At 49.3% G+C, this 27,609-nt stretch overlaps 1 protein-coding gene across 2 annotated transcripts in view; it reads right to left on the bottom strand.

Annotated features, from left to right (window-relative positions):
• LOC138514114 (resistance to inhibitors of cholinesterase protein 3-like) overlaps positions 1-27,609 on the bottom strand; it is an 819,949-nt gene that overhangs the window by 634,251 nt on the left and 158,089 nt on the right. The window contains exon 2 of one of the 2 annotated variants that reach the window (XM_069629409.1): positions 19,727-19,920. In XM_069629409.1, coding sequence (XP_069485510.1) covers positions 19,727-19,920 — 194 coding nt within the window. The remainder of the gene's footprint in view (positions 1-19,726; positions 19,921-27,609) is intronic. The other variant, XM_069629410.1, reaches the window with a different exon arrangement.

The raw sequence follows: 27,609 nt of genomic DNA, 5'->3' as shown, positions 1-27,609 counted from the left end.
CCCCACCCCCCAGCAGTGCAGGGGCACCCTCCACCAGGCCCCCACCCATGTCTCCCACCACCCCCACCCCCCAGCCACCAGGGGCAGCCTACACCAGGCCCCCACTCATGTCTCCCATCACCCCCACCCCCCAGCAGTGCAGGGGCACCCTCCACCAGGCCCCCACCCATGTCTCCCACCACCCCCACCCCCCAGCATCCAGGGGCACCCTCCACCAGGCCCCCACTCATGTCTCCCACCACCCCCACCCCCCAGCATCCAGGGGCACCCTCCACCAGGCCCCCACTCATGTCTCCCACTCCCCAGCATCCAGGGGCAGCACCACCAGGCCCCCACTCATGTCCCCTTGCACACCAACCCCCCAGCACTGTGGGGCACCTGCCAGCAGGCCCCACCCATGTCTCCCACCACCCCACCCCCCCAGCAGTGCAGGGGCAGCCTCCACCAGGCCCCCACCCATGTCTCCCACCACCCCCACCCCCCAGCCACCATGGCTAGCCCCCACCAGGCCCCCACTCGTGTCCCCTATCACCCTAAGGGCCTTTCCTCGAATTACACGCTGACTTGCAGATTTTTCACGTGCCAAATCACTCCGTATTAAGCTGGCCATGCGTAAGCACACGGAAGACCACGATCCTGCCCAGAAGGTCGAACTACTGCCCCCCAGAGCCCCGAGCACGCTCCCACCTGCCATCTGCTGCTGCCCGACTGCCTGCTGCCCACGTGCACTGCCATTTGCTGCCTGCACATCAGCCAGGGGTGCTGTTGCTGTGACCACCCCTGCTGGAAACGAAGACTCCCGACTGGGATTCCATCGCTCCACAGCCCAGCCCCAGGACCCAGTTGCCCACACACTCCTGCCTCTGGGGTTGTCATGTCGGGGCAAACACCATCTGGGACCACTGACAACCCCTGGCCAGAGAGGCAGAGGGGCACCAGCTTCAGTGCCACCGAAGTTGGTGTCCTGGTGGAGCAAGTCCTGGGGCAGTATGATGCCCTCTTCCCGCGCTGACAAGGAAGGACAGACTCGGATCTGGACTGACATGGTGACTGCCATCAACGCGGAGGGGGTGGCAGTCCGCGACTTACAACATGCCAGGAAGCGCTGGGAGGACTTCAGGTCCAGGACCCTGAACAAGGCCCGGCGCCTCTTGAAGGCAGCGGATGCCAAAGGGCGCCGGGGCCACTTGTCGGAAGAACAGATGAGGGTCCTGGAACGCATATCCCCAGCGCTACACGTCCAGGTCCTAGAGAAGCAGACCCGTCTGGAGTCGAGCGGTGAGTGTACATGCATCCTGATTGTGAGCAGTGCGTGTGGTGATTATTCGGTAGTGTGCAGGTTGCACATCTGTTTGTATGGGGTCGAGTATGGGTGGGGGTGTACAGGGCCATGGGGCTGACACATGCGAGGGCTGTAATGTGTGAGACATGGATGGTGCTTGTGTGTGTAGGCTTGCATGCCAAATGCAGTTGTGTGGGCACACATGTTTGGATGAATGTGTATGTAAGTAGACATGTCTGTGATGTAACGCATGTATGTTGTTTTCGGCTGCATGTATCAGCACTGTGTGCATGTGTGTGTATTTGACAAGGGTGCAACAGTGATGCAACATGGATGCATGTGACAGCGGTATGTGGAAGCCTGATTGGCAGATGTGACATGGATGCCCGTCTCAACAGTGCGACACTTGGCAGAGGTGTACACATGCATGCAAGTGTGGTGGTGTGTGTACATGTGTGGTGCACTGCCTGTGTTGCATGTGATGTCTGGCTCACCTTTGGCTGCTCATGCTGTTGTATGTGTAGGGATGGTGGTGGCAGTTGCGATATGGCTGTGGTATGGCTCATGTGTGCGAGTTGTAATGACGTGTGTTGGGGATTGTGATGACATGTCTGAGGTTTGCCAATGCCACTCATGTGCAACTGTCATGTGTGTATGTGTCCACTGTACAGTGCCCTGATGCCTGTGTTTTGTTTCTCCCTGTCTGCAGCGTCAACTGATGAAGAGGGCGGAGGAGGTGCTGTGGAGCACAGCGGCGGGCATCCCACCGCCAGCCGGAGACGCAAGGCCCGGCTCCCCCCCCCCCCGTGTTGTCATCTCGTCGGGGAGTGAGGAGTCCGGTGCCGCGTCCCAGGCCGCAGCTGCCGGGGGGAGGTCCAAGAGGCAGAGGTTGGAGTTGGACTCCTCGGCAGCAGAAGGGGCAGCTGGGACCCCACAGGGCCCAACAGGGGAAGATGGCACGGAGTCATCCAGGTTGGTGGGGGTTTGGTGGAGGAGGAGGCCGTGCAAGCACCAGAGACGGGGTCTGGAGGTGGGGATCCCACTGGTGCTAGTGTTGCAGTGCAGGACCAGGGTCAGGAGGCAGCACAGGCCGCCGCGGAGGTGCCTGTGTGCAATCCTGTCCCCGATCCTGTCCCTGCATCATCTTGCACCAGCAGGGATGCCTACGTCCAGACCCGTTTTCAGGCAGGGGATGAGCTGACGTCAACTGGCCTTCCTCTGCCTGCGGACGTGGCTATCCAGGTCCGGGTTGAGCCTGTCCTGGCTGGTGTGGCGTTGCGTCAACGGGCCATGCGAGGTGACCTGCAGTCTTTTCATGGAGAGACTGCACGTCATCTCGAATGGCTCGTTGACCACGTCAGCCTGCTGGGACAGGTCACCCAGGCCGGATTCCTCCGTCTGATGGGGCTTGCTCCGACCGCCTCCTCAACTGGACCCCCTACGCGCCAGTCGTCCTCTGTGCCATCTTCCCACCCATCAGTCACCTGGGTGCCCTGTGGAGCTGCCTCTGACGGTGCGGCCAGGCTGGTGGAGGAGGCATCTCTGCCACAGTCGGGAGTCGGACGTCCAGCAGGGGTGGCCACATCAACAAATGCACCCCAGCCGGCGGAGGATGTGCAGGCAGCAGGAGGCAGTGCACGGGCAGAGGCACAGCAGCAGCAGCGTGGTGGGAGCCATGAAGGCTCGGGGCCTTCAACATCGGAGGGGCAGGCATCTTCCGGAGGGCAGGTTGACCCAGGACGGGGTGTGTCTCCTGTGTGGCAGCGGTTGGGCCAGCAGATAGGTGCGGGACGGCGGCGGGCGACAGAGGCGCGGCTCACAATGGTCAGGGCGGAGAACTCCATGCGGAGGGCCCTGAGGCGGGCCGAGTGCCTCGAGGCAATCCGCAGGGGGTTGGAGGAGGACACGGCGTCGTCCCTGCGGACCCTCGGGGCCATGGAACAGGACCGCCTCCGGGACATCGAACAGGAGTTCGATGATGCCCTGGCCCGGAACACCACGGAGTGAGCCGCTGGACTTGCCCGCCGCCTTTGTATATAGTTCTTTAGTTTTAGGTTTCCTTTGTTTGTTCTTATGATTTGGAGTCGACGGACACTGCTCCACTTTTTGTATATAGTTGCATTTTAGTTAGGGTTTTTTGTAGGTTTCCTTTGTTCAGTTGGGCTCATGGACCCTTGGATGTTTTGTACATAGTTCTTCATTGGATTGATTTTATTTTTCATTTGACTTTGGACAACATTTTTTTGGATTAGGATTTGGTGTTTTTATTTTTTTAAACAGACATGCAGCTTATCTTTTTTTCATTGCCATTGTAGTTTGTTTCATTTCTTTTGCATTCTTTTTTAATACAATTTTGTTTTCATACTTCACTGTGTGGTATCATCTCATTGGTTTCATGCATGTCATGTTGGGTGTTTTCCCATTCAATTGCAACCATTGTGTGTGACGGACATGGGTTCATTAGCTTTATGAACATTGGGGGTGTAACATGTAATTTCCATTTCCATGTGGGTGAATGGGTTACTTGGTAGGGCTTTTTGGCTGTGGAGGCTGACCATAACGCACATGATTGGGGATTGTGAGGACCTGGTGGAGGCTGCCCATGGTGGCTGGGGGGTGGGGGTGATAAGGGACATGAGTGGGGGCCTGGTGGGGGCTGGCCATGGTGGCTGGGAGTGGTGGGAGACATGGGTGGGGGCCTGGTGGAGGCTGCCCCTGCACTGCTGGGGGGTGGGGGTGGTGGGAGACATGGGTGGGGCCTGCTGGCAGGTGCCCCACAGTGCTGGGGGGTGGGGGTGGTGGGAGACATGAGTGGGGGCCTGGTGGAGGCTGCCCCTGCACTGCTGGGGGGTCGGGGTGGTGGGAGACATGAGTGGGGGCCTGGTGGAGGCTGCCCCTGCACTGCTGGGGGTTGGGGTGGTGGGAGACATGGGTGGGGGCCTGGTGGAGGGTGCCCCTGGTGGCTGGGGGGTGGGGGTGGTGGTAGACATGGGTGGGGGCCTGGTGGAGGCTGCCCCTGCACTGCTGGGGGGTGGGGGTGGTGGGAGACATGGGTGGGGGCTGGTGGAGGGTGCCCCTGGATGCTGGGGGGTTGGGGTGGTGGGAGACATGGGTGGGGGCCTGGTGGAGGCTGCCCCTGCACTGCTGGGGGGTGGGGGTGGTGGGAGACATGGGTTGGGGCCTGGTGGAGGGTGCCCCTGCACTGCTGGGGGGTGGGGGTGGTGGGAGACATGGGTGGGGGCCTGGTGTAGGCTGCCCCTGGGGGGTGGGGGGAGACATGAGTGGGGACCTGGTGGAGGGTGCCCCTGCACTGCTGGGGGTGGGGTGCAGGGGGACATGAGTGGAGGCCTGGTGGAGGCTGCCCCTGGTGGCTGGGGGTTGGTGGTGGTGGTAGACATGGGTGGGGCCTGCTGGCAGGTGCCCCACAGTGCTGGGGGGTGGGGGTGGTGGGAGACATGAGTGGGGGCCTGGTGGAGGGTGCCCCTGCACTGCTGGGGGTGATAGGGGACATGGGTGGGGGCCTGGTGGAGGGTGCCCCTGCACTGCTGGGGGGTGGGGGGGGTGGGAGACATGAGTGGGGGCCTGGTGGAGGCTGCCCCTGGTGGCTGGGGGGTGGGGGTGGTGGGAGACATGGGTGGGGGCCTGGTGGAGGCTGCCCCTGGGGGGTGGGGGTGGTGGGAGATATGGGTGGGGGCCTGGTGGAGGGTGCCCCTGGATGCTGGGGGGTGGGGGTGGTGGGAGACATGGGTGGGGGCCTGGTGGTGCTGCCCCTGCACTGCTGGGGGGTGGGGGTGATAGGGGCCATGAGTGGGGGCCTGGTGGAGGGTGCCCCTGGATGGTGGGGGTGCAGGGGGACATGAGTGGGGGCCTGGTGGAGGGTGCCCCTGCACTGCTGGGGGGTGGGGGTGGTGGGAGACATGGGTGGGGGCCTGGTGGAGGCTGCCCCTGGTGGCTGGGCGGTGGGGGTGGTGGTAGACATGGGTGGGGGCCTGGTGGAGGCTGCCCCTGCACTGCTGGGGGGTGGGGGTGGTGGGAGACATGCATTGTTGATCAGTAGTGCAAGGTGACATGTGAGTTGGCTGGGGGGCATGCCCATGGTGGATGGGCTGCCTGCGGGACATGAGCAGGGGTGCAGGGTAGTCCCCCGTGGTGTGGGCTGCCTGCAGGGGCCGTGGAGGTTGTGGAGCGAACACCTGGGTGGAGCCACACGGCCAATTCACGTGTAGTACTCCCCAGAACCCCTGAAATACACATACCCTGCTGAAATCGCGTGTGGAACTTCCCGCGCACCCCTGAAATACACGTACCCCGATGTAATCGCGTGTGGAACTTCCCACGCACCCCTGAAATACACAAACCCTGCTTGCACGGGGCCAATCGCGTGTGGAACTTCCCGCGCACCCCTGAAATACACGTACCCTGATGGAATCGCGTGTGGAACTTCCCGCGCACCCCTGAAATACACGTACCCTGCTGAAATCGCGTGTGGAACTTCCCGCGCACCCATGGAATACACGTACCCTGCTCGCACTGGGCCAATCGCGTGTGGAACTTCCCGCGCACCCCTGAAATACACGTACCATGATGAAATCGCGTGTGGAACTTCCCGCGCACCCCTGAAATACACGTACCCTGCTTGCACGGGGCCAATCGCGTGTGGAACTTCCCGCGCACCCCTGAAATACACGTACCCTGATGGAATCGCGTGTGGAACTTCCCGCGCACCCATGGAATACACGTACCCTGCTCGCACTGGGCCAATCGCGTGTGGAACTTCCCGTGCACCCCTGAAATACACGTACCCTGATGGAATCGCGTGTGGAACTTCCCGCGCACCCCTGAAATACACGTACCCTGCTGAAATCGCGTGTGGAACTTCCCGCGCACCCCTGGAATACACGTACCCTGCTCGTACGGGGCCAATCGCGTGTGGAACTTCCCGCGCACCCCTGTAATACACGTACCCTGATGGAATCGCGTGTGGAACTTCCCGCGCACCCCTGAAATACACGTACCCTGCTGAAATCGCGTGTGGAACTTCCCGCGCACCCCTGGAATACACGTACCCTGCTCGCACTGGGCCAATCGCGTGTGAAACTTCCCGCGCACCCCTGAAATACACGTATCCTGCTGAAATCGCGTGTGGAACTTCCCGCGCACCCCTGAAATACACGTACCCTGCTTGCACGGGGCCAATCGCGTGTGGAACTTCCCGCGCACCCCTGAAATACACGTACCCTGATGGAATTGCGTGTGGAACTTCCCGCGCACCCCTGAAATACACGTACCCTGCTGAAATCGCATGTGGTACTTCCCGCGCACCCCCTGGAATACACGTACCCTGCTCGCACGCCGCCAATCGCGTGTGGAACTTCCCGCGCACCCCTGAAATACACGTACCCTGCTGAAATCGCGTGTGGAACTTCCCGTGCACCCCTGTAATACACGTACCCTGCTGATTTTGGTGTGGAACTTCCCGCACACCCCTGATGCACACGTACACAGGACAATCGCGTGTGGAACTTCCCGCGATCCACTGAAATACACGTTCCCCGCTTGGCCTTTGCTGTTTGCCAGCCCGGTGAACTGGTCCAGGGTTGGCGCAGCCCTTTGCGATTATTTGGGGATTTTTAAGGCTTTTCCTTGCGCGAGGGCGTTCTTGGGGGCGTAACTGGCGCTGCTGCAGGGTCGCTGCGCCACGGCTGGTTTTGGATGCGAAAATCCATGAATACGCTGTGCGCGGAAATCGATTTTAGCGCACGCGGCTGGCGCAGACATTCGCACGGGCATGCTGTGCGCCAGTCGCGTGCACCACTTTTGTGCGAATTTCTATGAATTACCCTGTTAGTGTGCCCAGTCTTGTCAATCATTGCCAACCCAGAAGAGGAACCATTGGTGGGCATGGAGATAGGAAATAAACCCTTTATTTTCATGGTAGACACAGGTGCAACAAAATCATGCATCAGGGAGGAGCATCTCCTCTTATCGGGCGAGGTAATAGACATGCAAGGGTTCTGTTGGGCAATAAAATTGGTTCCATTCACAGAATAATTACCCATCAAAGTAGGTAATAGAGAGGTACAAGCAACATTGTTGTTCTCATCAGCGTCAGTTTTGCTTAACACAGTCCTAGGTGTGGCTAAGGAGTCGTAGAGGGTACTATCGGAATTCTTATTCAGACCAGCCCAGCCCCACTACCATGTAGCAGGGGCGATTATCTTAGTTGATTTGGAAGGGATGGTGGTATCAAAAGACCAAGATTGAGTTGATAGGGACAGAGGCAGAGGGAGGAGAATGGCGCCCTGTCCTGTGTATCGACCCATCCCAGCCATTGAGAAGGGTGTCTGACAGTCAACTGTTTGAGGATATGGACAATGATGGGGACATTTTATTGGCAGTATGTGTCCAATGCGAGATAATGATTCTGTATCGAAATGTCTGGGAGTGTCCCACAGTTCGCTCAAGATGATTTCGCTCAAGATGATTTCGTAGAGGTAACTATCAGTTTGTGGACAAACAATCGTGCACCAGTTCAAATTACCCTCAAACGAGGAGCAGTATTGCCTACAGTAATACAGTACCCAAGGAAGCAGATGAGGGGATACAGAACACCATCACAGCTTTGTTACATCAGGATATTATAGTACCATCAAACTCCCCCCGCAACACAGCTATATACCCCATCATGAAAGCAAAGGGATCAAGGTGGAGGGTGATTCAGGACTTACACCCCCTGAACAGTATAGTTAAATGTTAAAGGTATTTGTACAGCGGACCGTCACCAACCCAGTTGGTCCCCATTCGCTCTGGCGGATCTGCAAACGAGAAGGCGGAGTGGGTTAGTAGGGTGAAGAGGGAGTAGGATAGCGAGGAGTGGTGTCCTGTTGGCAGCTTCATCTCGGTATACACCGTGCGCTGAGGTTTGGTGCAAGTATCGGAGAGATGTCAGACCTTGTGTGCTGTTGATGTGGTTTATGTGTTGTTGCAGTGTGGTGAAGTGCATGCGGCTTGCAGTGCGAGAGGTGGTTGTGCGAGTTTCAGTTATTTTAGTATGCAGAAAGTATGAGCTTTTATTGTTAGTGGGTTATATGTTTTGCAGCGAAATCTTCACAGTATGGCTGAATGCCTAGATTTCGGGAGTCCTGCATGGTGTGACGGAAGCTAGATTTGAGTCCTGCATAGTGGAGCGAGAGGGCCAAGCCTAACAGAACAATTGAGTATAGTACCGTACGCAGCCGGATTTGAGAAATATTTGAATAATTCAGTACAATCCTAAAACGCAGCTAGATTTGAAGGTCCTGCATACCTAACCGAACAATTGAGGTTTTAGCATGGCACACTGTTGTATTCTAAAGAACTATGTATAGTGTTGTATTCTAATAAACTTTGTGTAGTGAGGTTGGAGTGTCTATTCTCCTCCATTGGGTTTCAGAGCAGGAGTTGTGGTTTTCTCTTTCCCTACTATCTATGTGAATTTGTCTGCTGGAACTTCGGGTGTGGTAGAGGCCGGGATGCTATGGATTAGTTGTCTAAGTGCTTCCGTCATTGGTCTGTGTGTTCAGTCTTAAGTGTCCTCCTCTTGTGGCTATCTCTCATTCTGTCTTATTGTATGTCGTGGAGTGCGTTCCTTGGATTCTGTTCGTGTACGGTTGTTTGGTGGGAACCGGGATCGGTATCTTTATTCATCATTGTTTTAACGATGTGGGCGTTCTTGTAGGTGGTTTTCTAGTTACGCAGTGAAGAGCCAGGATTTAAGCAGTTTCCTGAATACTAGGTGGTTTCTTGTGTTCCGTATATTCTTTGGTAGGTCATTCCAGGTTTTCAGTGCCTGGTAAGAGAAAATGGATCCTCTTAGTTTTCTTCTGTTGTAGGGTTTCGGTTCCAGGCAGATGTAGTTGCTTGATCTGCGCGTTCTTACCGGCTGGTGTAGGCGTAATTTATCTCTCAGGAATTCTGCGCTTTGGTTGTTTATTGCTCTGTGCATGATGCACATTGATATGAATTTTATTTGTTGCTTTATTGGTAGCCAGCGTAGTACTTTTAGTGCAGGTGTGATGTGTTCTCTTCGGGGTAGTTTGAGAAGCCTAGCTGCTGCATTTTGTATGCGTTGTAGTTTTTTTCAGAAGTCGTTCAGGCATACCCAGGTATAGGCTACTGGCATAATCTACTCTGGACATGACCAGAGCGATGATGGTAAGTGTTTTGTTGGCGAATGATAAGAACGGTAGGATTCTTTTTGCTGCTCGTAGGAGAAAGAAGCATTTCTTGAGTAGAGCGTTTACTTGTGGCTCTAGAGTGAGATTGTTGTCCATCAGGATCCCCAGGTTTCTTTACAATCTACGATGGCACTAGGATCGTACCGAGTTCTCTTGGGCAAGGGGTGTAGTCAATGTTTCCTTGTTTTCTTTTACAAACATTATCTCTGTTTTGCCTAGGTTAATTTTGAGGTGGTTCAAGTTCATCCAACCGAATATATCACGAAAGCAGTTCTCTAGTGTTGAATGAGCCTAGGATGAGTTAGTTCCCTCTTCTACCGAACGCAGCCACAATACTACATACTCACCACAGCGACCAACTTTACTGCCATTGACTTAAAGAATGCTTTCGGCAATGGAGAAGGTAACTGCCATAAGAACAGAAATAGATCAGAGATACCTATCCATATGGTCCCCCTTCAGAGACTTTATTGGAGACAGGGAAGACCACTTCTATAAACCACGAACCCTCAGAAATATATCGATCACTTAAATCAGCACGACGGAAAAAAAAAAAAAGAGAACGAGGGGAAAAACAAAGGGGGAAGAGGGAATTAACTGTGTAACATCTACACCCAAGAACTTATGTATGAAAGAATTAGACACTGCAGAGACGCTTATCCACTTAGCCCCCCTTCCAAAAGGAGTAGCGGGGAAGGGAGTGGGGAAGGAAATTAAGAATGAAACGATAAAACTGGGAGATACCTATTGTATAGTAACAGACATCAAAATTATAATGTGGACTCATAATATCAAAAGTTATACTCTTGCACATTTGTTGAAAGTTAAAATAGTTTTACCTCTTCAAAACTGTTACAAAAGTTGTAAAGGGTCAGTGGGGAGGAGGGAGAGATGATGAATCACAGAAGAAGAAATTGGAGACATTCCACGCAGCAACGGGTGACATTAACCCTGAATGGAAAGTTGGCCTATGCTTTATAACAACAAGGTGTAACGATCATATGTTGTAATTGATTATGTCTCCATTGAAAAATAAAAATGGTTAAAAAAAAGAATGCTTTTTTTTCTATTCCCCTGTACCCCGATTCTCAGTACCACACTGACTTTACCTATCGCGGCATGAGGTTCTAGCCACTCGATTACTACAGGGGTACTGTGAATCCCCCAGTAATGTTAATGGGGTACTCCAGGCAGATTTAGGATACACACATATGCCCAGTATCATTATCCAATACGTTGATGACCTGTTGGTGTTGTAAGGAATTTATGGTGGCAAAAGGAAAGACAGACACAAGTGATCACAGTTCAAGGGTGTTTATTGAACTTTATACTGGGTGAGATACACGCCTAATTTAAACCTAAATCTAAAATTTGAGTAAGCTACGACCATCAAAAAATAATAAGGCAGTCCTAGTGGTGTCTTGTCAAATAAAAGGGCATATACTAAAAAAAGACTATTGCCAATCCCTACCACTAAGTTACAAAAAGTGTGGGATAATGCTCACCAGAAAAGAAAGAAGTGTTCACAAAATGGTAATTTAGGATGGTATGGCTGGGTTTCCCTTCCTCATGTCTTTAGCACAGGACAAGGCAGGGCTTCTGAGCACAGCACACTCCTGGGCCTCTCCAGCACGAGGCTCACAATTCCAGTTCAACAATATCAGAATCTTCAAGGGCCAAGTCTCTTTTCTGCAAAGTCTCTTGCCTTAGAATGCTTGATGCATCAAAACAAATAAACCAAAAAGTTCCTTCGGTAATCTTGTACCTTTGGGTGATTGCTCTTTGCCCCCATGACCTCCCTCCGCTTTGCTCAGATCCTCTTTGCAAATGGGGGCCTCCGTTCGTCGGGTTCACCACGGACTCATCGCTCGTAACCTTTAGGAGCTGTATCGTCCGTTTAAACAAACAATACTATGGACAACCCCCAACCGGGTTCACTCTCGTCAACACACTCTTCCCGGGGGTATTATTCTTCACACCTTCTCGAAAACAGCAAACAAACAAGCAAATGTTCCTAAAACGATTTCTATTCGCCCCTGGGATCTCCCTCCGCCGGGGTTGAATCCTTCTTGCAACTTGGGCCTCCCTCCTTCGGGTTCACTACAGCCTTTCAAATGGTTGCAATATTCACGAATTTGTAACACAGTTCATGATTCCTATTTCAGTTTGTGTCTTGCTTCGCCTTAACAGAAAGCGTGTATTCCCTTTTCATAACTTCCTTTCGGCATCCCTCTGTCGGGTTCATACTTGTCAAATATACAGTTCACTTTATGTTCTTACGATGTGGGATTCACTTCCATTAGCTTTCTCTTGGAAATGGGTCAGAGACTTTCAGTGAACAAGGCATTTGACATGACAGACCACTCGGACACCTCATGCTGCCCTTTCCTAGGGTCTTCTGGTACTCACAGTTTCAATGCAAAAAGGGCCAGTGAGAGTCCTTTGAATGCGCATCCCTGCGGCGTCTAACCACTCTACAGCTGGCCCTTCTCTGGGCTTCCCCCAAAAGTTCAAACACACACAAGTTTTTTTTTTCTCAAGTTCTTGCATTCATCTAATGGTTCGCTGGCTTGGCTTGCTTCTTGAGTTAAGGATGGTACCATGGTAGCGAGCATGCCTCCCCACCTGTGTTATCAATGTAGGAGGCCCCCGTGCAACGTTGTCATCAGTTACTCCACACGTCCGCTGCACTTCCCGGTCTCGTAATTCCCTTTTCGGAGGCTTTGCGGGTCTGAGTTGAAAAGGGCAAGGCAAGTTCCCCCTTTGTCGTCCTTCCAAGTCTCGCCACCTCTCTCCTTCGTTTGAACTACCAGTTTGGTGTAGCTCTCTCATTGTGCGTTCGCCCTTGCTTGTAGTGTGCTCTCGTGCTCCGCCTTTTATCCCTGTGGGGAAGGTAAAGGACCGTCGGGTGTGTGTGGTTATTGTCAATTGCCTGATCTGTGTGTTGGGACATGTTAGGTAAAACGTTCTGGTGTTAGTTCGTTGTCGGTTACTGTGCAAGTAAGTTTTTGTGTTGGAAAAGGAGCGGAGGGGGTAGAGCTTCTAAATGTCCTACAGGATAGGGAGGGAGAAAAGGTGTTACAGGGAAGGGGGTACCGTGTCTTGGCCGTCGCATCTCCACTCCCTGAGGACCCCCCATCCAGGTGATCCTCCCGCACTGGTCCACCCCCAGGAACTGAATCCAATTGCTATGGCCGTGTCCTGGCCACCTGGATGCCAGATCCCCGGGGACTATTAAGTGGGACGCCTTTAGGTCTCTCATGGTGTGTAGCGCCAATGAGCAGCAGTGCAGACAGGGCTCCATCACATTGTTAAAATTGCTAGCAGCAAAGTGTACAAGGTAGACGGAGCAAAGATGCAGAATGGTTAAGAGGAAGTACTATACTTAGGTCAACTGATTTCCATTGATGGTAAGAAAGTAACACATGAGCGGGTAGCAGCAGTGCGCTGTAGCCCCCAGTCAGTGACAGTAAAATACACGCAAAGGTTCCTAGGATTGTGTAATTACTGCAGAAAATGAATATTTGACTACACTACATACGACAGGCCATTACTGCATGGACTGAAGGAGGCCCAAAAGAAAAGAAGCATCATCACATGGCCAGAAGAGATGCTCACAAGCTTCCAAGAGCTCAAGGACGTTATTAGCATGGCCCCTGTTTTAGCAACCCCTGACTATGCACAAGAGTTTTATTTGTTTTGACATTCAGATGGACAGATGATGATGGTAGTGCTGACACAAGTACCATGGGTTAAAAGCCCCTGGCGTATTACAGTGACATGCTGGACTCAGTAATGCAGAGTCAGTTCCCGTGCGAACAGGCTCTGGCAGCAGCAGCCTTCACCACTGAAAAGTCTGCTACTATTACAATGGGGTGAACAGTGACATTATATGTAGAACACACAATAATTGCAATATAGGAGAGGTCTATATCAACACGAACACAAAGGGCCTCGGCATACAAGGCAATACTATCCAGCCCGTCCATTCACAATGTCAGGTATAAGACAGTGAACCCAGCCACATATATCACTGAACCAATCACTGAGGACGATGAAGTACAAGACTGTGTCTCTTATGAGGGTCCAGAGGAGGAGGGTCCAGAGGAGGTCATACCCAAGGAAAGTGACTCAAGGATTTTTTGGCTGCCAAGTTTATCATTAGAGACTATTTCCCACGTTAGGGAGCATGCGAAGTACTCAAATCAGATGATGGCATAAACTTCTTCAATGAGCTGTTTAAAGAAAAAACTGCTCTGTTAGGCATTCGGCACAAGATGTGCTCCATCTATCACCCTCAAGCCAATGGCATTGGCGAGAGAATGAATGCCCTTTTGAAGGGCAAGTTGTAATAATTGTGTGTTACCCTCAAAAAGAACTTGATCCACTGTTTGACCCTGGCCCTACTCAGCTTGAGGACGCAGCCCTGCAAGGACTATCACCTCTCACCTCACAAAATAGTGGCTGGGAGGAGAATGCACACGTCCCTTTCTCCTACACACAGTACATCTTATTCTCACAGGGCTGTGGCTATTTAAACAGAACAGTTTACAGGATATTTGCATCTGTTAACAAGATGCATAAACGTTCTTTCTCGACAGATAGCATCAAGGAGAGCAGGAGCGGAAGATAGCAAAGTGCCAGATACTGCAAGCTCACCACAACTATGGTTACTGCGTGGAGACACCATCTACATTCGCAATTTTGTCTGCAGGTGAAGTGAGACGCACTTCAACAGACCTTACAGCATGGTCTACACCATTCCATTTGCAGTGAAAGTTAAGGGGTTGCGGTATTGGGTACACCTTTCTGATGTTTGGAAATCACCACTACAGCTCTCCCTTTGCTAGATTCAAAGCACTTGGATTTCAGTAATTGATTAAAGCAGTCAGCTGTTACAGTTTTCTGTACACTCTGAGTTCAGTGAATGATGTATTTTTCTTTCAGGGCACCATTTATCCAAACAGCACTCATTTTCATCTAAGATAACAAAATAAAATTAATTGTTGCATGGTTGTCTCTTTCTTCTTACCCCCTGCAGATTTCTCATCACAACTATCGCCTAATAATGTCTATATTCTACATATTTTAAGGATTTATTGTAGGATTATGCATTTACTCCTTAATTAGGTTTATGTGGGGACATATAAAGGGGGGTGTACAGAACATGATATTTTTGAGCATGGTACTGTTCGAAATTATGTTTTTAAACATAAGGTAGTAAACATGAAAATAAAACAGATTCTGGATATCGTTAACTGGCATTGGAAGCCACGGGTCAAAAGAGGGGTTGATAAAGAGAAGGAATATGATCACTGTAAAGGGGTAGTATTTGACAACTGACGGATATGCACCATCCAGAATTCAGTAACTTGTAGTACAGTCACATGCGCTCAGTGAGGAAGCAGAGGTCTAATGGGAGCTGTTATGCTTGCTCTCTCATCCTGCATGTATCAGCGGCACCCAAAATGTTAGTACCCAGAGTAATGCCACACCTAGAAGCCTAGTGTTTAGTCCATTTGGCACAGTGTCGGGTACGGAGCATGTTCCAAGGGCACGGAAGAAGAGTTGGATTGATTGACAAAGACGAGGAAAAATTTACAAAAGATTAAGAAGATCACCGGTGAAATACATGCCCATTGCTGAAAACGGACGGAGTGTTGGTCATAGCTAACAGATGGGGGGGGCAGTAGTAAGCTGTGTAGCAGGGGGTTTGGCGGGATTCGATGAAGAGATCATATGGAACACAAACAAAAACAATCTTACCATATGGGCAACCTATGTGTAAAAAATGTACATCTATTGAAACAATGGAAACTCTAGTGAAAGTGCAAGCAGCAGACAAATATGAGTTTTGTTTCCAAGGACATGGGACTGTTCCTGTGGAAACCAATAGCAAGTGCAACAAGACACTGCGTATTCCCGACCTCGGGAAAGGCACAGCGGCTCTCATGGACATCTTCTGGGCGTGCGGCCAGCGGGCAAACGTGCATCACACACCATCATGGAGAAGAACATGCTCATTAGCGACCTTACATTCAGCTCTTTAAGTGGTTTCGATGCCCACCTGGCAATAGCAAATACGCCCGCAGCAGAACCAGAGCCATCCCAACCCCAACGAGTGAAGAGAAAAAAGTGTTCCATGGGAAGAAACCGACAAAAGCGATCAGACTATCTAAAGACTCCTCCAAACTACTAAAAGCAATCCCAGATAAATATTGCCTGCCCACTAAAACAGAAGTGTTCTTTGCCTCTCTATTACTGCTGCGTGTCAAGGCCACAGCCAATGCCAAATGGCTGCAAATTGTGCAGTGGGAAATGAACCAGCTGGCAAACAGAACAGCGCCTGCATTTGATAAAAAGCAAAATGTGTGCCATACGGCTGAAGACCCCACAAACTAGATACGTTCTGGACGTATTGATGTCTACGGTGGGTGGAGGTAGAAAAAGATAGGATTGTCATGTTGCACATACATATCCCCAAATGGTTCAGAAAACAGGTCCTTGTTGCATATAACAGAAGCCCTAAACAAACTGAAGCAGGAGTAGAAGCTAAAGACTGGTTCCATACAATTTTCTCATGGACTCCAACCTGGCTAGGAATAGTGTGAAGAAACTGTTTCTGATTGTGGTGTTCATGCTGTTGATGTTCTGCACCTACCAGATGGTACCCCGCTGGTGCACAAAGACTCTCCCTTACAGTACCATGATGATGGTCTTGATAAGGGCAGATGGAGCTCCTCCTGAACATCCGTGAAAACGTGCTCTCTAATCTTAATGCGAACCACCACTCTGTCCTCATCCCACTCGATATCTCTTCTGCTTTTGATACAGTGAACCATTTCATTCTGCTCAACCGGCTTCATGATAACCTGGGTATCACAGATCAGGCCCTGTCCTGGCTGACCTCTTTCCTCTCCAACCGACCCTCCCAGGTCCAAATTGGGTCCTTCCTCGCCTCTACCTCACACTCTACCTGTGGTGTACCCCAGGGGTCTAATCTTTCGGTACACCGTCCTTTCATCGCAAGATGTTTTTTTGCTCAGTTTATTTCTGCAGATGTTTTAAAAATATATATTTGGGGTGTAGGTGTTTGGGAATATATAAACAATTAAAGTGGATGCGTTGTTTGGGGGGCCCCACCAAAAATAGAAAATTTGATGAGTTTTTTCATTAAGAAATCAGCAGTAAAAACCCCACGAAAAAACATCCCACGATAGAATGACATGGAACCAATCTTTCTCCCTGGCTGTTCAACTAATATCTGGCACCTCTCGCTCACCACATAGCTGCACCCTGCTCCAACTTTCAGTGCTAGGCAGATGACACTCGGCTCGCTTTCATGCTCCCCTCAGCCGCCTCTCATCCCGGATTGTCTGTCTGCAATCCAGGAGTGGTGTGCCACCAATGATCTCTGCCTTAATGCCAGCAAGACAGAGATCCTCCTCATCGGCTCAAATGCACCTTCCTTTCCTGTCAATCTCTGGACGCCCACTCTGAGTCCTCCTTCTGCTCTCACCTATGATGCTAAGAAACTCGGCTCTTTCCTGGCCGAGAGGCTACCCATACAGGCACTGACCTGCTTCACCTCAAGAGGAATTGATCCCTTTGATAGAATTGCATAACAAGTCTCAGCCGGTTCACCGGTCCGATGACGAGAACCTACGAACATCACGAATTTTACCAATAACACCTTTTCTCGTGATTCAAAATAAATAAACTATCTTCACGGACTCGACGAAGATACTGCATCATACTAAACAGCCACCTTGGCTTCACTCTCACTCGATGGCAGCCTCTTGTGGGTCCTGCTACTTATTGCCCTGATGAAGGCGGAGTACTCTTTTCAGATACGAAGATTATTATTCTTTGGAGTCTGTACCGCCGAAACGCAGTGCTAACCAGAGGGGACACAAGGTTCATCATATTACAGTGCAACACTTAGGATCCCTTCCTTCCTGAAATAATTAATCATAGGACAAGGACACCTTACCCATTAGCTCTTTTGCATTGTCTCCTTTACTTTGTCCCCCTGATGCGTAGGCAGACCCAATCCCAATACATAATAATTTTTGAATTTGGGATACGAAAAATAATTAATTTATTTGTTTCTTCACAATTGCCCCACAACAAGGGGCACATGTTTTCCTTAATAAGGTTACAGCGTACGATGAATATTACAATTTTTTCATTTCATCTTCTTCAATTTTATACTTTCACTTGTTAAGAATTCATTTGTTAACCAACTGTGACTGTTAACGAACTTATGTTCAATTTTTTTCATTACGTATTCTCAATTTTTTAATGATTCTACACCTAATTTGTGTATGTACCATTTAAACCATTGTTTTTACATGCTGTTACATGTTAGACCTTACTTTTGTATATTATTTTCTGTTTCTTTGATATAAAGCTTTTAATTTGCAATTTCCATAATGTTTATGTCTCATTTTGAAGGAATGACTTGAATTTCTGACTGCATGCAATATCTATGAATTGTACTAGATAAAAAGGTTTTGGGACCGGATGAATAATTCTAATTTATTCACACCCCATACGGGCCAACCTTTGATACACCAGGACCTCGCTTTGTTGTAAACAGCTAAGAAACTCGGGGTCATCTTAGACTCCACACTCGCCTCCTCTCCTCACATCTCGGAAGTCTCTAAGAAGTCAAACTACCAGCTGACATCTGCATGTCCTCAGAGGTATTCTTCCTTTCCTCACCTTCCCCCAGAAGCTCACTGTCTCCCGAGCTCTGGTTCTCTCTCGGCTGGACTACTGCAACAGCCTCTTTCTATATCTACCCATCTCATCTCTACTCTTCGTCCTCTACAACTCATCCAGAACAGGACGGCGAGATTTTTCCTTGGCCTCAAGCCAAGGGATCGTATCTCTCCAGCCCTGAAATCTCTCCATTGGCTCCCAGTGGCGGCAAGGATCAAGTTCAAGACCCTCTGTATTGTCCACAAGGCCTTCTGGGCCTGGGACCGCAATTCCTCCAAATCTCTCTTCTAAAATATATTCCTACTCAAGCTCTTCACTCCTCCACCTCCTTGAGGGTCAGTCGCTTCTCCAAGCAACGAGTTGGGGGCAGATCTCTTTCTTTGGCTGGCGCCTCCCTCTGGAATAGCCTCCCTGCCTCTCTGAAACTTGAGCAGAACCATCTATGGTTCCAGAAGCACCTCAAGACATTCCTCTTTGCTTCTGCCTTCTCTCTTCCTCTCCCCTGCGGGTCTCACGGCTGATATTACACCGATCACCTGGCTACCCTCTGAACTCGGGCCCAGGTCGCTGCCCATCCAGTAGCACACCCGGACTGCCTCCTGGCATCCCCTGCACGGTCGTCTGTATCTGTAACCCTACAGTCCCCTTCCTGCACTTATTAGACACCTGTTGTCTGTACCTTTAACACTTGTACTTGCCACCTGTTGGCTGGACTACTTGTATTGGTTCCATGACCTGCACTTGCCCACTTCTCCCCTCCCCGCTCCCCTGCACTTGCACAATATCAATGTCACTAGGCCTAGTAAGATGGTTGTTTTTGGTCCTCCCTCTGTTCCCCATCCCCTGCCTCGTCGCGCCTTGAAACACTTGTGTATAGGTGCGTTATAAATGTCATATCATATTATAATTAAGTATTGGGAGGGGGTATTATTGCGGGAGACAGTAGTCATTCTATTAGCACATCCGGTCTCTAACCGAGGTGCTGAGAGCAATGTACTTGTATGAAATAATGAGCATCAGCAAGTCTGCAACCAGTTCTTTCACACAAATACTAAAAGAACATGGTACCATGGAAATGGAGAGTGGGTTCTGTGTAGAGCACCTCTTCCATTACCATTGTGGCCCAGGCAGATGGTGAGGAGCTGCGTGGTACTGTGGCATGGCAACATATATAGATACGGGAGGAGAAGGGAACGGATGGGGAAGGCAACGGGGGAGAGGGAGGGAAGATGGCAGGCAGGAGGGAAAAACAGAGAGTATGTTAAAAAAACAGGCTTCAAGAGATTCAGCCCGTGTTTTGGGCAACCTGATTGACTGCTGCACCCTGCCCAGGTGCTAACATACATACATACACACACATACATACATACATACATCCCCTAGTTTAAAAATCTCTATTCACCCTTCTTGGTCAATCTTTAACTGCAGGGTCATAGGTATATGCCACCTGTTAAGCAAGTGTCTTCAAGTTCCAGTATAAAACTATGAAGCAATAGTTTACCTTTACCAATTTGTACGCTGCAAAAATGCCAACCCCAATGGCATAGACAGGCATGAGTGTGAATGTCAGCCCTCTTCCACTTCCTTCAGTCCTCTTGCTCTTTAGTTCCTGTTCTATTGTCTTCTTTGTCTTCTGCATGCTTTCATAGGGCTGGCCAGCAAAGTCTGAATTATGAAGCCCTTTTCCAGAACCAGCTGTCAACACAAAATGGAAAAGAAATTGGGTTTCAAATTAAGAGAACAGCATGCAAATTCTGATCCATGGGACATGATTTTCTAGATATGTAGTAGGACCATTAACAGAGGGATGTAGGGGGGCTTTTGGCAACAAAAGTACTCATAATAATATTTAGAAATCGGGAATAGGATTGCCTCAATGGGAAAGGAGTGAGTGTATCTTGCCATTTAAATTGTTTAATATGATTTAAATAAGCACAGCAAAAACGAAAATAACTAAAGACCACAAATTGCTAAAATAAAATGTAAACAAAATTGAATTATTCCAATAAATACCGAGAGGGTGCACATGCAAAAACACAGCAGTGGTGAAACCTTTCCAAATTCCAGGTACACTATAGGAATCCATACAATCACTGTTATGACAGTTTTTCTGAAGTGCTACCAACTTCGTCAAAACCATGCAACTGAGGCAGTACAAGACTCCACTCTTAGTATAAGGCTGTACAACCTGAGTACATGGTAGCGTAGACAGAGCAGCCAGGCTTATCTTAGGAGGGAGAGGGGGCTGTAGAATCAATACAAATGAAATTGTAATACAAATGGTCCAAAGAAACACTATGTATGTAAAAATAAATGATCCATTTAAATACAAGTAGGCCCAGATAAATCTAGGGATAAATAAGTACTAAGACATTATATGAAATCACAATTATAAAAAAACAACACTATGCTTGAAAGTACACCGACCAAAGTATAAACCTTATTTGGAACCCCTGACAGTAGTTCTAGGGAAGTCAAAACCTTTTCATACACATTCAGGATAGGTCACACCTATTCTTGGGGAGCAAAAACCAATGGTTACTTTCACAATTTCTTTCAGTAATGAAAGGGCAGTATACCCTTCCAGTTGCACAGTGACTCTCAGTACAAATCACATAATCAGTCAAATGGACAATATACTTTTGGTGAATAGTGGGACACTTATTCTAGGTACAGTAAAAACCTATAACTCCTTTTGTGATAACACACAGTTATACTAGCTGAGTAAAACCTAAGGATGTAATATCCAATCACAGGTGCTTTTGAGATCAGTGAAACACAGAGAGATAAGCAATAACTTGTGTAACTTATTTGTGATGGCACACAGCTAACACAAGGTTAAGTAAAACCCAAACACTTTTTAATCTCACAAGGAGTCCAGGTTAGATCTTTCCCAACTATACAAGTGACTGATAAAGGACGTATAAAGGGACAGTTAGAACCACCGACTCTGGGTTAGACAGCACAGGGTAAGTAAACCCTGCTGTTACACTTTTACTGAATGCCTCAGTTATTCTAGGTAGGCAACAATCTAATACAGACTTATTCTGGACAGGCTAACAGCTAGTCAGGGGAGGCAAGACCCAGTTGGGGGACACACGTACAATTATCCTAACAGGACTAATCTGGTGAAACCAACACATTACTTTTGGGAAGAGGCACATCCTAATCACAGGAGAGTAATACACCTTCACATCTACTTTCTATTAGAATGGCAAAACAGTTTCCAAGGAAGAAAAGATGTTAACCATACTTTTATGAATAGTGCATCACACATCAAAGGTCAGTAAGAACTTTTGTAACTGTTCAGTCTTAGAATTACAGTTACCAACCAACTCTTATTTTATTTTCGAGGCAAAAGTCCCAAAACCTTTAAAGTCTTTCCCTTATTCTTGGAGCATGAGTGTTCTCAGTGGCAGAAGGGGCATCACTAGGGACTAGTGACCAAAAGACAGTGTCAGAATAGTTTCTTTAGTAGCAAAAGGAAAATTGGGCAAAAAGGTGAGTACTTTAATTCTAGGACAAGACAGGAGGCTTGCATTATGCTTTACTCTTTTATTTGCTGCCACACCAGCACTTTAAAACTTAACTTTAATACTGCACATTTATGTTCTTACAAAACCACAGTTATGGAAAACGAAAATGGACCAGTTTAAACGTTTGTTTCATATCTGAATGTGATCACTGTAATCACCCGGGAACTACTAGTCCCATGATACTTATGTCTCTGGTAGTCCAATCCTCCAAGCTCTGCACCTATCAGAGGGCAGCCTCCTGTATAAGAACCCTTGTGCCGAGGTCCTTTCCTCTTGCTTTTTGCTGCCTGAGATAAGTGACATATTTATCTATCTTTGCTTATAGAAGGATTGTTAGTCACGTATATATTTCTATAATTTCTATGATCTGTATATCAGTATGGCATTACACCGTAGCGCGCATGGAATTAGTTTCATTTCTCCTCAAAAGAGTTTACCTGAACGCGTAGCGCGAGCGTTGCGCAGCGTATCTCATTCAGTCAGCGCGCGTTAGACTTCTTTCACGAAAGTTCGAGTGTTGTGAAGAACGGGCGAGGGCCGGAGCCGCAAGCAATTCCGCTCGCTTCAGGCTGCCGAGCCCCGTGCTCTGTAGTAATCGGCGCCGGCGAACTTGGCGGCCGTTAGGACCCGTGGCAGCGGGACCTCCTCAGGTTTCCCAGCTTCCCCAGGGATTCTAGCTTCCGCTTGCATTGCGCCCGCAGTCGCGTATGAGGGAAGTAGTTATACAAAGCTCCAGATTCATTTTGAAAAAAAGAAATATCTATCTATATCTTTTTGAATACTTTATAAATCGCAAGAAGTGGTTTACAGGCACACACTACATTAATCCTCAGCATGTGTGTAGAGCCTGAAGAGCCTTCATCTGCTGACTTCCACACAGTTGGCCCTGCCAACACCTCGATTATGGCTCAGCTTGTCACCCCCACCAACACCCCTTCCACTTCTCCGGAGTGGAGTCAAGAAGAGTGGGAAGAGGATCCTCCCCAGCAAGAATCAGACTTGTCACAGAGTTTTAAGAAGGTACTCGGAGACTCCTTGCAGCAGGCAGTCTCTCAAGGGGTGCAGCCCCTTACAAAGAGATTGGAGACTCTGGAAATGATAATGGCTGAACAACAGAAATAGATCACAGCCAAGAAAAGACGGGCTAGTAGCCCTGATGAAGGAACTTCAGCAGGACACCCCCAAAGAGGGGTTGAGAAGAAGGGGTGTAAAGTAGCCCGGAAGAGCAAGCACTCTTTGACCCCCCGGGCAACATTTTAAGGGTTAAAACTGTTCCCCAATTGACAGGCAACCCTGTCGCCAGGCTTAAAGAAGCCTTTCTGGCAAAGAACAGAGACAGCCAGGATAGACCCCCTACCCCAGGGGTGCACAATTTAGGGGATGATGACGAGGGCTATTCGCCCGATGATGAAGGGGGCGAGGAAGAGGAAGACATCAGTAAAGGTGTGGAAGACCCCCAGAACATAGAAGATACATCAGACATGTTCGACCCCGAAGCCATCCGGCACTCTAAGTCGTCAGAATGGGTACCCTCCCCTAGAGTGGCACTTTACATGGCTCAGCATATTAGAAAACCTCTAGAAAGAGGTAAGATCGAGAATGAGATCTGAGTGTCCTAGACCAGAGATGCCGAATAAACTAACAGAAACCCCTGACTTAGACCCCAAGATGGTTACGTTTGTGACCAAAACAGCTAGAGACGTCAGGAAAGGTGTGGACCGAGCCTGGAAAGGATGTCAGGATAAGCTCCTTGACATTTCGGGTCCATTAGCCAAAATTATGGACATCGCTGATAAATCAAAAGATACAGGTACGCCAGTAGACGCAACCATCCTGGGCAACTGGGCGCAAGGGGCAGTATGCCTCTTGGGCAACGCCAATTGTGCCTTATCTTCAGAAAGAAGAAGAGGAATCTTATTGAAGATTGACAACAAGTTGAGCGACCTGGTCACCTATGAAGCGGGCGAAGGCGCCAAAGGTCTGTTGTTCGGCGAGGCGTTTGCTAAAGAAATGGCGCAATTCGTAGGAACTTACTCCGCTTTAGAGAAGGCCCAGAATTCCGTCCGAAAAATCTTTCCAGGGCAAATTTTTGCCGGGACCGGACGACATAGGGGTCGCTCGTCCCGTCGCTATAACTCCCAACGAAGGCCCTACAATCAGCGTGCCCAGTACTGGGACTCCAGACAACAAGACTCCTTCTTCCCAGCTAGATGAAGGTCTCTAGAGGCCGCAGGGAAAGAGGATCTTACAGACAACCAGGGGCAGCAGCCGTTGAGTTCTGCATGTCGGAGTGTAGGAGAAAGAACCCTCCACTATCTGCGCGAATGGCAAGCGTTATCAAGCGATGCATGGGTGCTACAGGCAGTAACAGGCCTACAGATAGAGTTTATAGGTACGCCAGTGCAGAGAACAGAACCCCGCCCCATAGTTATGGCGCAAGAGGAAGCAGCGCTCCTGCACAGCAAGCCCAGCAAACTAGAAAGCAAAAATGCGATAGAGCACAAACTCCAAAGAGATCCCGGTTTCCTCAGCAACATGTTCCTAGTTCACAGAGGGGACAAAATAAGACCAGTAAATCAATCTGAAGGACTTAAACGAATGGGTGTGATACAACCATTTCAAGATGGAGGGGATTCATCTTCTAGAAGGCCTTCTGCGCTCCGGAGACTGGCTAGCTTGTCTAGATCTCAAGGACGCATACCTAACGATTCTGATAGCAATGGCAATATTTACACTTCCGATGGAAGGGAGAAGTATGGCGATTCACGTGTCTCCCGTTCGTTCGGTCGGTCCTCCGCTCCTTGGGCCTTCACCAAGCTCATAAAACCGGTCGCAGCAGCCATCAGAGAGAGAGAGGCATCCGTATCATCATCTATCTAGACTACATTCTTGTCTGCGGATCAGAAAAAGCTACTCTAGCAAAGAACGTTCAATGGGTATTCTCCCTCTTCACCTCGCTACGATACCTAGTGAACCGAGACAAATCTCAACTGCGTCCTGTCCAGAGGATAGACTTTCTGGGCTTTACAATAGACTCAGTGAAAGCCTCCCTCGAGCTCCCGGGTCACAAAGTAAGAGCGATCAAGAAAGAACTCAGAGCAGTTCTAGCGAAAGGGACTATTTCCCTTCACAAACTGGCCAGGGTAGTAGGTCTTCTAGCAGCCTCCATTCAGGCGATATTCCGGGGTCCTCTTCATTATCGAGCACTGCAAAGGCTCCAGATAAAACATCTCCAAGGAGGTCTGCGAAACCATCAATTAGTGAGTTTGGATCGCGAAGACCTCAAAGAGCTCAACTGGTGGCTAGAGAATATGGAGGCCTGGTACTGCCGCGCCATTTTTGGCGACGCCCCAGAACTAGTAATAGGATCAGATGCAAGCAGGTCAGGCTGGGGAGCCAGATGCGAGCATGTGCAGACAGGAGGGAAGTGATCAGAGGAAGAGTTACACCTCCATATAAATTGTCTCGAGTTGTTAGCGGGCTCCTTCGCAGTGCGCGCTTTTAAGAAAGACAAGGTGAAATGTTGCGTACTGCTCAAGATGGACAACATCTCTGCAGTGCAATACATAAACAAATTGGGAGGCACAAAATCCAAAATGCTAGCCGAGTTAGCAAAGAATTTCTGGCATTACTGTCTCCAAAACAGAATCTCCGTATCAGCGGAATACTTACCATGGAAGCAGAACGAAGTAGCAGACTGGAATTCACGTTATCTTGTGGACTCCAGCGATTGGAAACTACATCCCCAAGTCTTCCAGCGATTACAGAATCTATGGGGGCCCCTACACATAGATCTGTTTGCTTCCAGACTGAACGCCCAGACACCAAGGTACTTCAGCTGGAGGATAGACCCGGATGCAGAGGGCACGGATGCCTTCCTGCAACCTTGGACAGGGGCAGTACATTATGCCTTCCCGCCGTTCATTATGATCACGAGAGCTCTAGCGAAAGTTCGCAGAGACCAAGCAGAGATTGTGATGGTGCTCCCCCTATGGAAGGCACAGCCTTGGTTTCCAGTAGCGATGGAACTTTCTACGGATTTTCCGAGGATAGTGCCTCAGCTGCCGGACCTTCTTCTCGACCCATCCGGCCATCCTCACCTGCTAGTGGCAGCGGGCTCGCTACATTTGATAGCATGCAGGGTTTCAGGAAAATATGGGACTTGCCAGGAATTTCACAACTCGCTGCAGATTGCATCAGAGACTCCTGGGCGCCTTCCACCCTTCGGAGCTATAGTGCGGCATGGAATGGGTGGTCCAAGTCCTCAACTTCTTAGCTTTCAAATTTCAAGAAGGCGGCGCCTTCAGAACGGTGGGAGTTTATAGGTCAGCCATTTCAGCAGGCCACAATGAAGTAGAAGGTACCGCGGTAGGCGAGCACCCAGCAGTTGTAAGTTTACTCAGGGGGATGAAGCTCAAAAGACCACCTATGCCCAAGTAAGTGTTGTGGGATGTCAGAGATGTTTTTTGCCTCTTTCTTACATGGCCCGATAACGAGAACTTGTCCCGATCACAGTTATCAGGAAAGCTAGCCATGCTGCTTTTCCTTACAGCCTGTAGGAGAGTTTCTGATGTCAAAGCTCTTGAAATCTATAGGAAAATATTCTATCCGGACGGCATATCTTTTACCATTACTAAAAGGACAAAGACAGATTCGAGAGTGATTGACTACCCGTACTTCACTAGTAATAAAAAGCTTCGCGTAGCACAATGTATCAAGGATTATGAGAAAGCAACAGCGCATATTATGCCACAGGGAGTGTCCCACCTACTCATTGCGCGCAGGAAGCCCCATCATGCAGTAGCATCAGCGACCACTGCTAGTGCTAGATGTGTGAGAGAAATCATGCATTGGGCAGGGATTGACTTGTCTCTATTTGGCGCGCATTCGGCCAGGGGTGCGATGGCTTCAAAAGCTTTTACTACAGGGGTGTCTCTACAAGACATTATGAAATCAGCAGATTGGTCCTCTGAGTCGACCTTCAAGATATTCTATTTTAAGCCTGTATCTGAGATACCTAATAGGGTGAACAGCGTTGAACAAGCATAATGCGAGCCTCCTGTCTTGTCATTGAATAAAGATTGCCCACGCTGATCAGCTCAGGAAGTCTTCATTCTATTAAAGACAAGGAGGAGAGCATTATATCCCACCCAGAATAGTAACATATCAGTTGCATTGTCACGTGGTTAACTTTGTAACACCGTTGCTCATTCCAACCCTCACAAAGACTCTCCATTCCTTTTATGAGATGACCAGAAAACTACAGGATGAAGAAACTCGCGAAATTGAGGAAAGTCAGTTCAAGTTGGTCGCGTTTGACCTTAAAGCCTACAGTTCTGAGGATTGTTAACAGTTCATCCCGAGAGGATCGCTCCGTTGGCGAAGAGACTGTTGAGTTCAAGGGCCAGACACAAAGAAAGAGGAAAGGACCTGGCCACAAGGATTCTTATACAGGAGGCTTCCCTCTGATAGGTGCAGAGCTTTGAGGTTTGGACTACCAGAGACATGAGTATCATGGGACTAGTAGTTCCCATGTGATTACAGTGATCACATTGAGATATGAAACAAATGTTTAAACTGGTCCATTTTCGTTTTCCACAACTGTGGTTTTGTAAGAACATAAATGTGCAGTATTAAAGTTAAGTTTTAAAGTTCTGGTGTGGCAGCAAATAAAAGAAAGTAAAGCATAATGCTCGCCTCCTTGTCTTTAATAGAATGAAGACTTCCTGAGCTGATAGCGTGGGCAATCTTTATTCTAGGGTTAGAAGAGGGTCCAGGGGCTTCGCAGAAGATACGCTAGCAGGATTCTAGCAGTGGGACTGGGTGCACTGGATGAGAGGCCTCCCCA

Source organism: Ambystoma mexicanum, chromosome 12, assembly GCF_040938575.1.
Source record: "Ambystoma mexicanum isolate Mex_15411 chromosome 12, UKY_AmexF1_1, whole genome shotgun sequence".
Taxonomy (NCBI): Eukaryota; Metazoa; Chordata; class Amphibia; order Caudata; family Ambystomatidae; genus Ambystoma; species Ambystoma mexicanum.
Note: the sequence above shows the minus strand (reverse complement) of the source record. Positions and strands in the feature narration are given on the sequence as shown.